At 45.9% G+C, this 15463-nt stretch overlaps 3 protein-coding genes across 3 annotated transcripts; 1 reads left to right on the forward strand and 2 right to left on the reverse strand.

Moving 5' to 3' along the window:
- Window positions 1-620: 620 nt before the first annotated feature.
- H1-1 (H1.1 linker histone, cluster member) lies at window positions 621-1409 on the reverse strand. Its single transcript, XM_059262371.1, has one exon. The coding sequence runs from the start codon at window positions 1377-1379 to the stop codon at window positions 738-740; it is 642 nt and encodes a 213-aa protein (XP_059118354.1). The 5' UTR covers window positions 1380-1409; the 3' UTR covers window positions 621-737.
- A 131-nt stretch (window positions 1410-1540) lies between these two features.
- LOC131911338 (histone H3.1-like) lies at window positions 1541-4425 on the forward strand. The gene is made up of 3 exons (XM_059263320.1): window positions 1541-3117; window positions 3432-3443; window positions 3946-4425. The coding sequence occupies exons 1-3, from the start codon at window positions 2787-2789 to the stop codon at window positions 4257-4259; spliced, it is 657 nt and encodes a 218-aa protein (XP_059119303.1). The 5' UTR covers window positions 1541-2786; the 3' UTR covers window positions 4260-4425.
- Window positions 4426-8713: 4288 nt separating this feature from the next.
- LOC131911337 (histone H3-like) lies at window positions 8714-15065 on the reverse strand. The gene is made up of 3 exons (XM_059263319.1): window positions 14710-15065; window positions 13125-13133; window positions 8714-9209 (listed from the first exon to the last, which is right to left on the reverse strand). Exons 1-3 carry the CDS (start codon window positions 15036-15038, stop codon window positions 8891-8893), a joined length of 657 nt encoding a protein of 218 aa, XP_059119302.1. The 5' UTR covers window positions 15039-15065; the 3' UTR covers window positions 8714-8890.
- Window positions 15066-15463: the final 398 nt, after the last annotated feature.

Below are 15463 nucleotides of genomic sequence, written 5' to 3' on the forward strand. Positions count from 1 at the left end.
CACCCACACCAATAATTCTTTAAAAAAAAAAAAAAAAAACTGAATTCAAAGGATTGAGTAGGGGAGCCCAGCAAGACTGGTGGGTAGGGGTTGGGAGTAACCCTGGTACTTGGGAGGCAGGAGAATCAGTTCAAGAGCACAATTGGTTAGCAAAATCAAAGGCTAAAAAACAGCTGCCTGTGACATTATTTCCAGCGTGTGGGAGATGGACCGTGTCCTAAGTAGAAGTACCAGGGACTCTCTCACAAAACCGAACTTCCAAGCATCCAGCATTCTGTTAAGGAACCCAGCCTTTTATGCTTGGAAAAAACCCACTGCTCTTTAAACTTTGTCCTGACCATGCCACATGTCCTCTGTGCCACAGACCCTATCATGTACTTTGAGCATTGCGTAAGGACCTCATTCTCAGCGTCATGTAGGCAGCACAGGACACTTAGCCGATCAACCGCACCTGGGTCGGGCGTGATTCCTCCCTGGGTTACTATCTCATCTTAACTCCACCCAGGTGTTACTTTCGAACGAACTTGGGAATGTTAGCTAGCTTTGCAGTCACGGACCAACCATGATAGGCTGTCACTCAAAGCCTCCAGCTGCAGAGGGCAACCAGGTGTACTGTGTTATCTAGGAACTTTAACTTGTACCAGGTACAAGTGAAAGGCGTGCTAAGCTCTCCCGAGTTATGTAGGTGGCTCTGAAAAGAGCCGTTGGGTTACTGAAGAAGCCTCCAACCGAACTGTTTACTTTTTCTTGGGCGCCGCCTTCTTGGGCTTAGCTGCGGTCTTGGGCTTTGTCACCTTAGCCTTGGCAGCCTTGGGCTTCACTGCCTTTGCCTTGGCGGGGCTCTTGGCCACCTTCTTGGCCTTCACCACCTTCGGTTTCTTAGGGCTCTTGGAAGGCTTCTTAGAGACGGCAGGCTTCTTGGGCTTCTTCGGGGTCTTCACAGTCTTCTTGGCTGCGGCCCCGGCAGTCTTCTTGGGTTTCTTAGACGACCCGGATGCCTTCGCCTTCACGGACACCTTGGCGGTAGTGGCCTTGGCCTCCGCCTTCTTGTTGAGCTTGAAAGAGCCAGCAGCACCGGTGCCCTTGGTCTGCACCAGGGTGCCCTTGCTCACCAGGCTCTTGAGCCCCAGCTTGATGCGGCTGTTGTTCTTCTCCACATCGTAGCCGGCGGCCGCCAGCGCCTTCTTGAGCGCGGCCAGGGACACGCCGCTGCGCTCCTTGGAGGTGGAGACCGCCTGCACGATGAGCTCGGACACCGAGGGCCCTGCGGGCTTCTTTCTCGGGGCCGCAGCCTTCGCGGGCTTCCTAGTCTTCTTTGCAGCCGCGGGCTTCTCAGGCGCAGCAGAAGCAGTTTGAGCGACGGGCGGTGTCTCCGACATCGTAGCTGCAGAGGATAGGACAGCTATTGCCAAGACGAAGAAAAGAAGTAGAAAGACAAGGCCCCCGCGCGGCGTATTTATAGAGCAGGGCCGCGCTGTGATTGGTGCACGCTAACTCCCGCCCCTTGAACCCTAGAAGCCCCGCCCCCTCGGGCCCCGAAGCGCTTGCTAGATCTCTGGGTTTAACTAGTCTAGTGGCGCCCCCCAAACCTTTCTGGCTGGGTGCTTGAGGTGGGAATTTCAAGCACAGCAGGGACCCGACAAAACGGTAGATGTCTATCAGAAAGTAGCTCAAGTGCTAAAGGCTGTCTGTAAATTAGCCAGGCAAAATTCAAGCAGCTTGTTGAGGTGTCAGAGATCACTTCTACAGCTCAGGGAATAATTCCATGGTAGGCTATCAGAAACCCATGCTGTAGACCTTATTTACGAGCTTCTGTACTGAAGAGCTATGTGGCTACTTTTTATATGTTACGTAAGGAATTGTTTTAGGGCTTTAAGAAGCATCAGGTTGCTATAGTGATTTCACATTAGAACCAATAGTGCTACTAAAATGTGGTTGAACTGTTTTCTACAATTCTGAGAAAGCACCTATTTTGCGCGAGAGCAAAAGCCATGGCATGACTTCTCATCCTGGCACATTCAAGTCCAAAATAGCTTTGAAAAACACTTGTTCAGGTTTTTTTTTAAGACAAAATAGAAAGTAATATAACCTTAATCTGCTATGGCCAATTTTATTATCGTTTTATTAAAAAATAGTTTCCAACTGCATTAAGTGATTTCTGGCTAAGAATGCTTGAAAATATTTAGGTTTGAATGCAAGGATTCAAAGGATCTAGACAAATCCAGCTATTTAATGAAGAAATACACAGAATAACCCGAGTCAGAATTCTCTGCTACCTTATTCCCATGTTGATCTCAGATTATATGGTAGCTTTGAAGAAATGGAGAAACCCCACGCAAATGAAGGATTCAAGATCTGCTTTTTTAGTGGCTATTAAGGAAAACGCAGTAAACCAATCAAATGGTAGACTCTGGCTTTCCATCACACAACGCAGAAAATTCTCATTAAACATTTGAGTACTCTGGATATCGAGTTTATTTTTCGGCTCTTCAATCGCGACAAGGCCAAGCTGCCATGTGTTGGCCGACAGAGGTGCTGGAGAAGTTGACAGTCACCGCAATTTTCTTTCATTTTTCTTAAAAAAACATACAAGAAAAGGGCAGCCACAGACTACCTTAGGGAAACTGTGCAATTGCAGTTCTTAAGTATAAACCAATCAGAGTCCTAAACGTCACAGGTGCACAGTATTTCCGTCCAATCACTATGCTTTGAATACTATAAATAGTAGTTGTGAGCGCAGCGTTGCCACGTTCCAGACTTCCAGTCTCCCCTGTGTTGCGGTTGCAATGGCTCGCACCAAGCAGACGGCCCGCAAGTCCACCGGCGGCAAGGCCCCGCGCAAGCAGCTGGCCACCAAGGCCGCCCGCAAGAGCGCCCCGGCCACCGGCGGCGTGAAGAAGCCGCACCGCTACCGGCCCGGCACCGTGGCGCTGCGCGAGATCCGGCGCTACCAGAAGTCCACCGAGCTGCTGATCCGCAAGCTGCCGTTCCAGCGCCTGGTGCGCGAGATCGCGCAGGACTTCAAGACCGACCTGCGCTTCCAGAGCTCGGCCGTGATGGCGCTGCAGGAGGCCTGCGAGGCCTACCTGGTGGGTCTGTTCGAGGACACCAACCTGTGCGCCATCCACGCCAAGCGGGTCACCATCATGCCCAAGGACATCCAGCTGGCCCGCCGCATCCGCGGGGAGAGGGCGTAAATTGTTACGTTTTAGAATAACCAAAGGCTCTTTTCAGAGCCACCCACAATTTCAAGTAAAATGGCTGTGAATAGGACTTGGTCCAATTTCCCAAACGAGCGAGAAGCCCGGATACACATAACCGGTGTTCAGTGTGAAACTGCCAAGTACGGCTTTCCCAGTCAAACCTAGGAGACCATTTTCCTCCATTCTCATAGCCGCAGCATTGGAGATTTGGAGTAATTCTATACTTAGTTATCACAGTATGTGTTCCAATTAGGCTATTTGAGTTCTGATAAATTTGTAAGGCAAAGATTCCCTTGGAACAAATATATAAAATAGGTTTTTCACTGACATTCTGAAACCACTCGAAGCTGAGGCAACGCTCAAGGGCGGCGTCTGTGACGTCACTTTCCCGCCGGCGGGCTTTCGGCTTTGTCGGGCCAGCCTTAAAGGCGGGGTCTGTGACGTCACTTTCCCGCCGGCGGGATTTCGGCTCTGTCGGGCCAGCCTTAAAGGCGGGGTCTGTGACGTCACTTTCCCGCCGTTGGACAAGGCTTAAAGGCGTGGTCGGTGACGTCAATTTCCCGCCGGCGGGCTCTCCGCTCTGTCGGGCAAGCCTTAAAGGCGGGGTCTGTGACGTCACTTTCCCGCCGGCGGGTTTGCACCTCTCGCTTTCTGTTGGGGTGGGGATTAAGGCGAAGCAGCTATATAAGGACCCGTTCTCGGGTCTCACTCATTTTCCTTTTGGGTTTGTTAACTTCTCCAGCCATGTCTGGTCGCGGCAAAGGCGGGAAGGGCCTGGGCAAGGGCGGCGCCAAGCGCCACCGCAAAGTCCTGCGCGACAACATCCAGGGCATCACCAAGCCCGCCATCCGCCGCCTGGCCCGGCGTGGCGGCGTCAAGCGCATCTCCGGCCTCATCTACGAGGAGACCCGCGGGGTGCTGAAGGTGTTCCTGGAGAACGTGATCCGCGACGCCGTCACCTACACGGAGCACGCCAAGCGCAAGACCGTCACCGCCATGGACGTGGTCTACGCGCTCAAGCGCCAGGGGCGCACGCTCTACGGCTTCGGCGGTTAAGGCTTTCATCCTTCGTCTCTTCTCATAACCAAAGGCCCTTCTCAGGGCCGCCCATCTGCTCTGAAAAGGGCGTTGTAATACTGTGCCGTGCAGTTTGCTTTGTACCGCATCTCGGAGAACAAAGGCTGAGAGAAATGAGAAGGAATAAATCACAATTTGAGCGTAATTGCACTTTGCTTTATTCCTCTTTGTGGATTCAGTGAATTGAATAGTTGAGATCTCTGAAGTACTGGGTTCCGCCAGTTTCTTGGACAGCCAAGCAACTTCTAACTTGGTTCGTTGATTTTAATTGAACTGGGAAAACTCGGGTGAGTCCGGGCGTGGGAGAACTGTATTTATTGGTGTATTGTTACCATGGGTCCCATTTCAGGGCCCCCTTTACACCCTAAACTTGTAGATGAATTTGATAACGTCAGGTGTGCTCTTTGAATGGCTTCCTGTACTATGCATTTTTGTGCATTAATGTAGGCAGCTTGGGGGAGCATTTGCTACAATTTTTCAAGCTGTGTTAAGTTTCAGGACCCAGCTGAAGGGGATACGAACTCAGTTGACGACTGCTAATCTGTTTTTCTCTTCCTGGGCTGGCCTAGACATCTTGATCCTTCAGCTCCCGAGTGCTGGGATTACTGTTAATCACCATACCCAGCTTGGCCCCACTTTTTCGTGGTTTTGCTGTTTATAGTTTTCTTTCTTTTGGTTGTTTGTATTTACGCATCCCTTTTATAAGGGACAGATTTGAACCTCAGCCTATCAGTTAGCTATGTCTGAATGTGTCTCCCTGATTTGGTATTGCTGTTACCCAACCGTAGATTTCTTATGGAGAATGATGAAGTATTCAGCATAGCTTAATTTTAAGTTAATGAGAATTCATAGGTACATCCTGGAAGATTTCAGCAATAGACTAGACAGAGGAACAAAAATGTGTCTTGAGGGCGATTGATCATTTTATTCCGTATTTGAATTCCTTTCAGAGCTATTTGATACTGTATTTAAATTCCTTCAGTACTATTTGATTGATATTCTATAATGTGCCAGCAGACAGCACTTCGAGCTCTCCTTATGAGCAGTAAGTTTAGAGTCTGTAGATGCAGATTGGAGAAATCAGTAACCACAATGGCCTTTAAGGCAGGTGTTCAGGTGGAAGCTCTAGGGCAGTCCCCTCCTCTCCCATCTCTCACTCTCTCCAAACCCCGCCCTGGTTCAGAAAAGCCGCCAAACGGCGGCTCCTCCCCCAAAGACCTTTCGGTGGGCCGAAAAATCACCCGGGAGCGTTGTACTCATTAAACCTGGATTAATTCTTAATAATTCTTAATTCGGTTTGATTTGGATTAATGCGTCCGCGGAGAGGTTTAATATCGGGTACACAATTCTTTTAGTAGGCCTGACCTTTTTTTCAAAGCATTACTAATAGGCCTATATTTTCCCTGGTGGTATCCACCTCTACTGTGGATAGAAACCTCTCTTACCCAGTCAGTTCATAATATCCTAGATTGGCAAGTCTGCATTAACTCTCAAGATAGACAGGAAAGTCATGCTTATTGAGGAATCAATTGTGGCAGTACCATGCTGGGGCTTAATGGAGGCCTGGGGACTTGCAAGGGTTCATGATGTGTTGTTCACGTTAAAGATTACATAAAGAATTTAAGATGAGACTGAGCGACAGGTTCCAGGCTAGCCTGATGTTTATATCAAGAGAAAAGAATCCAGTGACATGATTCCTTGGGTAAAGTTGCTGCCTGAAGACCTGAATTCAAACTGGACCTACATGGTAGACCCAATTCTCCTAAGTTATTCTCTGACATCCACAAGTCACACACACACACACACACACACACACACACACACACACACACACATGATTATAAAATAAAATATTTTAAATGTAATTTTTAAAAGACAAAAGAGAACGGGAGAGATGAATCACTGGTTAAGAGCACTGGCTGCTCTTGCAGGGAACCTACATTCAAATCCCAACACCCACATGGTGTCTCCCAATCCCCTGTAACTGCAGTCCCAGGAATTCCAGATCCAATTCCCTCTTCTGGTCTCCGGGCACCCAGCATGAAAGTGGTGCACAGACATAAATGCATGCAAAAAATCCATACAAGAAAATAAGAATGACATTAAAATAAAAGACAAAAGAAAACATAAATAACACTCTATAAACAACCTATGTGATACCAAGGTTGTTCTAGATGCCAGAGACATGGGACACAATGACATTCTCACTTGCAAGGTATTATATCCTGGTGAAGGGGGAAATACATACACATAATAAAAATATTGTTACAGCTGAAACATTTAAGAGTGTCCAAATGGGGATTTTATTTACAGAGTGCCAAGTAGAGGTCTCTTTCATAAGGTAGGTATTTGAATTAAGGACGCCGTGACTGACAACTGGAAAGAAGCTGAGTCTTCAAGGCTAACTAAGCGATTGGACCTTCAGTGACGTGGAGAGAGTGGAATGTTTTGTATTTGCCCCAATTACAGTTCATTTGGGGCAATCATTAGCCCCCAAATAGTTATTGCTTGCCGACCTCTGTGTCAGACCTAGTCCTGTGGCTAACAAGTTAAAAACCTCTGGAAATGTATTAACAAAGTCTTGTTTCTACCAACCAAAAGGGTGAGTTATCAGACGGCACCTGAGACCAATAGCTGAGATTTCTCTCCTTGGTTGTACCTGCCTATTTAATGTTTCCACTAATACATTTGAAAGATGCCTTAATTAATGCTTTTCTTTGTTACTATAAAAATTTTATGAAACTGCTTTCACACTGGAACATAGATTTGTGGGTAACCTGAGCCTATGTTCCTGGGCCATGGTCACTCATATTTGGCTCCCAAGTAAACACTCATGCTCTATTTGAAATGAGAACTGTGTTTTTAATGCAGTGCTATTTATTGTGACTAGTTTGGTAATTCAGCAGAATATTCTGAGCAAAGAGTAGATTTAATATCTTTAAAAATTATAATCCTGCTGGAATGTTGAGAAATGGCTAGAAGCTGCCACTATTATAAATTTTGGCACTGCTACAAGATGAACCTGGCTTTCCCAGCCAGGACGTGGAGTTCTATTGAACATAAAGTATTTTACAGAACACATTAGTTGACAAGATGTAGTTACGGGAATGAAGAAAAGTTCTAAGAACTGAGAGATAGTATACAATACATACAATACAATCTCTCTTGTTTCTGAATCACTCCATGTACCACAGAGCACAGGCTGGCCTCAAATCTGAGATCCTTCTCCATCCATTTCTGGAGTGCTGGGATGACAAGTGTTGGTCAGTGTGTCGTAAAACTTCCCAACGGATAGAGATCATAGGTGGTTTCTTGTGCCGAAACTGCCCTGTCTCCACCTGTTCACTTTACAGGTAATGTTGCACTACATTGTGTTTAATCTCATTATTACGTTATTAATCTCATTTAGTTTTGGGTGTTCAAATAGTATATGAAGATGTTGAAGCCCTGTACATGGTGGCATATACAAACACCTATATACATACATACACCATTATATTTTCTATTATCTCTGCATTACCCATAATAATTAATACAACATAGATTTTATGTCAATATTTGTTTTAATGCACTGCTTGGGAGGGGTGGTCAAGAAAAACACCACATACATACCATACACATACATGTCAGTACTATTCGTACCAGTATTTTCTGTCCATCTTCTGGTGGTTGAATCCACTGATTTTTCTGCAACTCACAAAAAAACAAAAGACTTTTCTCTGCAGCTCAGATCTCTCAACACAAACTTCATTCTTTCTTATTCAATTCTGTTCAACACCTCCAGGATCACATGAACCTGTTTCTCATTTTTTCTTTTTTGGTTTTATTTCGAGACAGGGTTTCTCTGTGTAGCCCTGGCTGTCCTGGAGCTTGCTCTGTTGAACACGGGCCTGTTTCTTTCTTTTCTTTTTTTTTTTTTTTTGGTTTTTCAAGACAGGGTTTCTCTGTGTAGCTTTGCGCCTTTCCTGGAACTCACTTGGTAGCCCAGGCTGGCCTCGAACTCACAGAGATCCGCCTGGCTCTGCCTCCCGAGTGCTGGGATTAAAGGCGTGCGCCACCACCACCCGGCACGGGCCTGTTTCTTTGTTTTTTTTTTTTCCACCAGTTGAATCTCCTTAGTATGAAGGATTCTCATCTGGATTATTTTTCAGTTTGGGAACCTCCATAAGGTTCAAGGTGATTGAAACTAGGCCCTGGTGGTGCCTGAGAGGCAAGGGCTTTAACACCTACCTACCTATCCCCAATATCCCAGGCCTTTTAAGATGGTCCAACCTGACCTTGAACCCACCCTGACCATGAAAGTAGCCTTCCAGAGTATGCCAATCCTGGCTTACTTTGCATAACTGAATTTCAACTCTAGAAGTCTCGCTGTTGCTGTTTAGGCCACTAAGCTAAGTAGCCACTAAGGCCTAACCCCTGGTACGGTTCCCGTCGACCACAACTAGGAATAACACAAGCGCTGAGGACAACGTAAAGTCCAACACCAGATGGCCTAGTTTCGGTTTAGAACGACCGCGAGGCGCAGCGTAGGAAGGTACAGCTTTTTGCGGAACAAGTGGGTGGCCCTGAAAAGGGCCTTTTACGACACTGGAGGAAAATGCAACGATGGCTTAACCGCCGAAGCCGTAGAGCGTGCGCCCCTGGCGCTTGAGCGCGTAGACCACGTCCATGGCGGTGACGGTCTTGCGCTTGGCGTGCTCCGTGTAGGTGACGGCGTCGCGGATCACGTTCTCCAGGAACACCTTCAGCACCCCGCGGGTCTCCTCGTAGATGAGGCCGGAGATGCGCTTGACGCCGCCACGCCGGGCCAGGCGGCGGATGGCGGGCTTGGTGATGCCCTGGATGTTGTCGCGCAGGACTTTGCGGTGGCGCTTGGCGCCGCCCTTGCCCAGGCCCTTCCCACCTTTGCCGCGACCAGACATGCTTAGCCTCGGAATTAGCTGTAAAACAAGCCGAACTGTGAAACGGCCGGTGGCTTATTATAGGATCCTCTCGGACCTGGTTGAGAACCTCAAGTGGGCGGGGACTAGAAGGCTGCCAAGGCATCTTTTGCTCCGCCCGCGGTAGGGCGGAGACCAAGGAGCTGAACACAGAAATACTGCTTTTCTGCAATCCCCCAGGTTTCCCGCAACTTGGACTGTACTACTATTTTAGTCTAAGTTATATTGCTGTGTATTGTCCCAACAAGTAGTTACATCTCTATGGCCCAATACTTGAAGGAGTTAAAACACAAACCTCTCTAAATCATGTACGTTTAAAGCATTTAAAAAAAAGTGGTACCGAGAGGAAATTATTTTTTCCTAGTAGTTCTGATGTGAAAGATACTAAAAGAACAAAATAAAATATTTTTATTACTAGGAGGAACTGAGGCAGAGAGAATCGGTTCAAGAAAAACTTGTTAAAATACAATGTCCACATAGCTCAAGCCCCGTTGCTTTGTCAAATCATGGCACTGGCTATTCTTTGCCCAATTCTGTATGTAATCGATTCACTGCTGCTTTGGGTTACGTTTTTGTTTTTGTTTTTGTAGAGAGTTTCTCTGTGTAGCCCCGATTGTCCTGGAACTCGCTTTTAGACCAGGCTGGCTTCAATCTGCCTTCCTCTGCCTCCCAAGTGCTGGGATTAAAGGCATGCTCCACCACCGCCTGACTACTTTTTTTTTTTTTTTTTTTTTAATTAGAGCAGTAAAGCTGTTAAATGTTTGGTATTTCTCTTAATTTAATTTGCAGTTCTAACTAGTGCTCCAAGAGGATGGAGGTGGGATTTTGCCACACCCATGTAGTGTATGTTCTCATTTAAAGGGATTAATTAATAGATATGTGAACTGGTAGTTTTCCCATTCTCCCTTTTCACCTATAAAACTCATCTGATAATGCTACCAGTAGTTTGTGAGAATTGGATTGAAATTTACATTAAGTAGAGATTGTTGCAAAGAAATACTACATAAATATATTTGCTTGTTAATATTTGTGCTGGCTAGTTTTGTGCCAACTTGACACAAGCTAGAGTCATCATAGAGGAGGAAATGCCTCCATAAAATCGGGCTGTGCCGGGCGGTGGTGGCGCACGCCTTTAATCCCAGCACTAGGGAGGCAGAGGCAGGTGGATCTCTGTGAGTTCGAGCCCCACCTCGGCTAGAGAGTGAGTTCCAGGAAAGGCACAAAGCTACACAGAGAAACCCTGTCTTGAAAAACCAAAAAAAAAAAAAAGAAGAAAAGAAAAAGAAAAAGATCTGGCTGTAGGAAAGCCTGTAGGGCATTTTCTCAGTGATTTAGCGGGAGAGGGCCCAGCTCATTGTGAGTGGTATCACCCCTGGACTGGTGGTCGTGGGTTCTATAAGAAAGAAGGCTGAGTAAGCCATGGGAAACAGGAAGCAGCCCCTGTCTCCAGGTTCCTGCCCTGAGTGAGTTCCTGTCCTGACTTTCAATGATGACCAGTGATGTGAAAGTGTAAACTGAAGTAATAAACCCTTTCCATTTTGTTGCTTTTGGTAATGGTGTTTTATCACAGCAATAGTAATCCTAACTAAAACACTATTTTAATACTCTATTAGAAGTATTTTCATATCAGGCTATCACTGCCAGCACACTATTACTGTCATGTGTACTAGGATTTTTTTTTAATCACTGCATGTGAAGTATAAGATGACAGATCCTGTTTTGTATTTCATGGATGAAGTTTTAAAAATTATTGTTTGGGAAATTATTTTTGTCATTTCCCTCAAGGTATATTGGTAATCATACCCCAGCTTTTCCCAGCCAAGACGCAATGTGATATAAATTTATGAATTTCCATTCACTTTTTTCTACATACTTAATTTTGCTGAGACACTTCTTTAACTCAGGAAGTTGCTTCTGATCGAGACTGGAAGGCCTTCTGTTAGAGTCATCATAGAGGAGGAAGCCTCAGTTCAAGGAAATGCCTCCAGAAGGTCGGGCTGTAGGCAAGCCTGTAGGACATTTTCTTAGTTAGTGATTGAGTGGGGGAGGGCCCAGCTTCTGTATTTCTAGTCTCTCTTTCCATTTTCTATTTCCTCCTCCTCCTCCTCTTCTCCCTTGTTTCCAGAGTCTCACCATGTAACCATGGATGGAATTTACAATCCTCTGGTCTCAGCCTCCCAGAGCTGGGTTACAGGCTTGTGCCACTGTATATGACTTTACTGTTAAACTTTTAAACCTAAAGAGTGGGCCCTGAACTTGAATTCTTCCTGTTCTTTAAGAGCCTTCAACTCTGATCCTTCAAACAACCCAAGAGCACTAGCTGTAAATTTCATCCTGTGTCTGATATCACTGTGCTACCTGGAGGACAGTTGGTTACTGAAGATCATGGAAAAACCAGAGTCTAATGCATCTAACGCATGTTCAACTATATGCAGAGAAAGGCAAGACTTTATTGTCAGGACCTCCATCTGGACCTGGGAATGAATTTGGCAAAAATATTTTTTCTATTCCTTAGAGGACAAGGCAACAAGCCACCATACACAAATGAAGACCAAAAGAAACGATAAAAACTGAAGTGTTTTTATTCCAAGTGGAGTACAGAGAGGCAATCGTGGGAGAATAAGTTATATGTGAATGCTAAAGAAAGCTAAACATTATTTTACCAAAATTGAAATGCCCTTGGCCTTTAGTACCTGATAGTTTGGTACACAATGATCTCAACTGTAGCCTTCTGCCGAAGAATACATCTTTTCTCCTGTTTTAGGGACAGAGTCGGGAGATAAGAGGCAATACTTCCCCTTGCTTTTAACACGGATTGCTAAATGGTCTTATTAATAAAAAACTCGGAGCCAGATATTGGGGTGAAAACTGAAAGATAGAGAAGCAGAACATGCCACAGCTAACCTCACCTCTCCAATTCCTCCGCCTCAGGAACGTGAGTTCCTGTTTCCTCATACTGAAGCCTCTGAGTTCTTACCCCTGAGGGTCTCAGCTGAACTGCTTAAAAGCCTGTAGTTCCTGGTCCTCACACCTTATATACCTTTCTGCTTCCTGTCATCACTTCCTGGGATTAAAGGCCTGTGTCCTTCCCAAGCAAAGACCTGAGATCTCAAGTGTTGGGATTAAAGGCATGTACTACCACCACGCCTGGTTCTGTTCCCAGTGTGGCCTTGAACTCACAGAGATCCACACAGATTTCTGCCTCCCAAGTGATAGGATTAAAGGTGTGTGCTACCACTGTCTGGCCTCTCTGTGAACTCTAGAGGCTGGCTCTATCCTCTGATCCCTAGATAAATTATATTTGTTAGAGCACAAATAAAATATCACGACATTGCTAAAACAAACAAAACAAACCTAAAAGACCTTGAATTTTTCCATTATTGATTTATAAGTATATGGTAATATTTTATTTATAAACTGAGCAGACTCTGCAATTAAGTGATGCCAAGTAAAAAGTATTTTAAGAAGCTAGTGTGGGCTATTTAAAAACTTAAACTAGAAAGAAAAATAATGTACGGTTTAGAAAAATTAAAAGCAGGCATTCAAATATACCCCATTCACAATCCTGGAAGACAGATGGTGTGGATCCCATTTTCGTGTGGAGAAAGTGATTCCTTCCAGAGGACACAGAAGGCACCCAGGGGAGACTGAGCCTCAGCAAGCATCCCACACAGATGACTACTTCATGCTGCTAGGTCCCTGGTGTGGGCTCTTTAAAGGAACTTTTTATTTATTTATTTATTTGACATTGTGAAATTCTATTAGAGCCTCAAGGAAATGAAGACTGAATCCAGAATCCATTTATAACCCTTGGCTTTGGTAGGGACTGTGGAGCTGGCGAGAAGAGCCAAGCTAATTGAAGACTGTCCATCTTATTACAGAAAAATGGGAAGTACTGCCTGACAGCACTGCACTGAAAACACTAGTTTCTTACAGATGCAGAAAATATATATATAAAGCCAAGCAGAGGACATCAAAGCCAGCACAGCTAAAACCCAAATATTGAAATGCTGGGCCTTCAAGAGACCCCATCACCTTGACACCTGTGGATGCCAAGCAGTCGCAAGGAAAAGCGGTCTTCAGCAGTCTCTAGACAACCTGGAAATACACTTTTACTTTCCCTCTTCCTTCTGTTTGTTTACTGGGGCTTGAATCTAGGGCTTCACTGGCTAAGCCGGTGCTGTCTCCTTAGACCTCTACCCCAGCCCCTTCTAATTTTGAGACAGGGTCCTACCAAATTACCAAGGCTATCTTTGAACTCTTCCTGTAACCCGAGCAAACCTCAAACTACGGATCGATCCTGCCACCTCAGCCTATGGAGTATCACGGAGTACATGCCTGAGCCACTCAGCCCCGGCAATGCTGATTTTCATAATTTAAGATAAAATATTATTGTGTAAACCAATGGGGTTGTATTTATTTATTTTTGGCTTTTCGAGACAGGGTTTCTCTGTGTAGCTTTGCGCCTTTCCTGGATCTCGCTCTTTAAACCAGGCTGGCCTTGAACTCACAAAGATCCACCTGGCTCTGCCTCCTGAGTCCTGGGATTAAAGGCGTGCGCCGCCGCCGCTGCCGCCACCACCACCTGAGGGGTTTTATTTCTTTAAAGCCCTGGAAAATGTATCCAAGCAAATCACCCATTCCAGTTAGATCTTGGCAACTTTTCCTTGTCATTCATATACCAGACCTGGGCAGAATATTAGGTATATGAAACTGGTGGAAAAGGAACAGGAACCAAGGTCCGGAGTTAAGAGCAGCTTCTGTAGTTCAACGGCTTCAGAAATATAGTGCAAAACCTAGAGAAAACAAAATTTTCCAACCATTACTTTAAATATTCCAGTATAATATAAATGTATGCCCAATGGCCTACTTTGCAGCACCTGATCTGTAGCCCTTACTTTTTAAAATGGAAAAAAAAATGCCTAAAATTTTAAAATTTCAATTAAGAGCAAACCATTAAACACTGCACAGTATATCCTGGTAATAATGTTCTAGAACATACAAGTGGTATAACCAGCAATACAAAAGCACTTGGTTAGGGCAAGTTTGAAAAAACAAAAGTACCTAACAGAACACCTAAAGACGTTTCAGATAAGTACCATAAGAAAACAGTACCGAAGAATCTACTCAAATGGTTGTTTATACAAATTGACGTCAGCATTTGTTCGGCTATTTACCAAATCTTATAGTCTTGATTTACAACGTACCTAACTTTGGGTAGAACGCAAGGTCTGAAATTAAACTAGAACCACACAAGCATCAGGAAGTATGACGATGGTAAAGTGTTAAAACTGACATGTTGTACGTAAAAACACCCAAACCGTCAGTTTTGAATCACAGCTGTTTTACAGAAAATGTGGGTGGCTCTGAAAAGAGCCTTTGGGTTCAGCGTTGCACTCAGTAGCCTTTACGCCCTCTCCCCGCGGATGCGGCGGGCCAGCTGGATGTCCTTGGGCATGATGGTGACCCGCTTGGCGTGGATGGCGCACAGGTTGGTGTCCTCGAACAGACCCACCAGGTAGGCCTCGCTCGCCTCCTGCAGAGCCATCACGGCCGAGCTCTGGAAGCGCAGGTCGGTCTTGAAGTCCTGCGCGATCTCGCGCACCAGGCGCTGGAACGGCAGCTTGCGGATCAGCAGCTCGGTGGACTTCTGGTAGCGCCGGATCTCGCGCAGCGCCACGGTGCCGGGCCGGTAGCGGTGCGGCTTCTTCACGCCGCCGGTGGCCGGGGCGCTCTTGCGGGCAGCCTTGGTGGCCAGCTGCTTGCGCGGGGCCTTGCCGCCGGTGGACTTGCGGGCTGTCTGCTTGGTGCGAGCCATGAGTGCAACAAAGGCAAAACAGAGAACACTACAATGCTTTGGAAGGCGCCTGCCATCTTATATACAATCACACTATCCGTTATTGGACCCGAGAACATTCAAATAGACCCGCGCTTTTCTCGGATTGGTCAGTCTCTGCTCCTGAATCCTGATTAAAATATGCCTTCAGGTTGTTGAATGAACGTGCCCCTCCGTGCCTCCGCCCCTCGTGCCTCCGCCCCTCGGTGACTCCGCCCCTCCACCATCTACTTTTACACTTGCATCGCGATAACTGCTGAGGACAGAAATTTTGCACAGGAATCTGTACATCCAATAGGGTTAGGCTAAAAATGTTCAACTCAGGTAATCATACAATTGGGCAAGAAACTTAAATTTCGTGGGATTGACAAGAGGTAATGTTACAAGGGGCAAATACTGCTTATCAC

The sequence above is a fragment of the Peromyscus eremicus genome, chromosome 5 (assembly GCF_949786415.1).
Source record: "Peromyscus eremicus chromosome 5, PerEre_H2_v1, whole genome shotgun sequence".
Taxonomy (NCBI): domain Eukaryota; kingdom Metazoa; phylum Chordata; class Mammalia; order Rodentia; family Cricetidae; genus Peromyscus; species Peromyscus eremicus.

What these genes read in the sequence shown, in the direction of transcription:
- LOC131911337 (XM_059263319.1), bottom strand. Translation starts at nt 15,038, where the DNA reads ATGGCTCGCACCAAGCAGACAGCCCGCAAGTCCACCGGCGGCAAGGCC.
- LOC131911338 (XM_059263320.1), top strand. Translation starts at nt 2,787, where the DNA reads ATGGCTCGCACCAAGCAGACGGCCCGCAAGTCCACCGGCGGCAAGGCC.
- H1-1 (XM_059262371.1), bottom strand. Translation starts at nt 1,379, where the DNA reads ATGTCGGAGACACCGCCCGTCGCTCAAACTGCTTCTGCTGCGCCTGAG.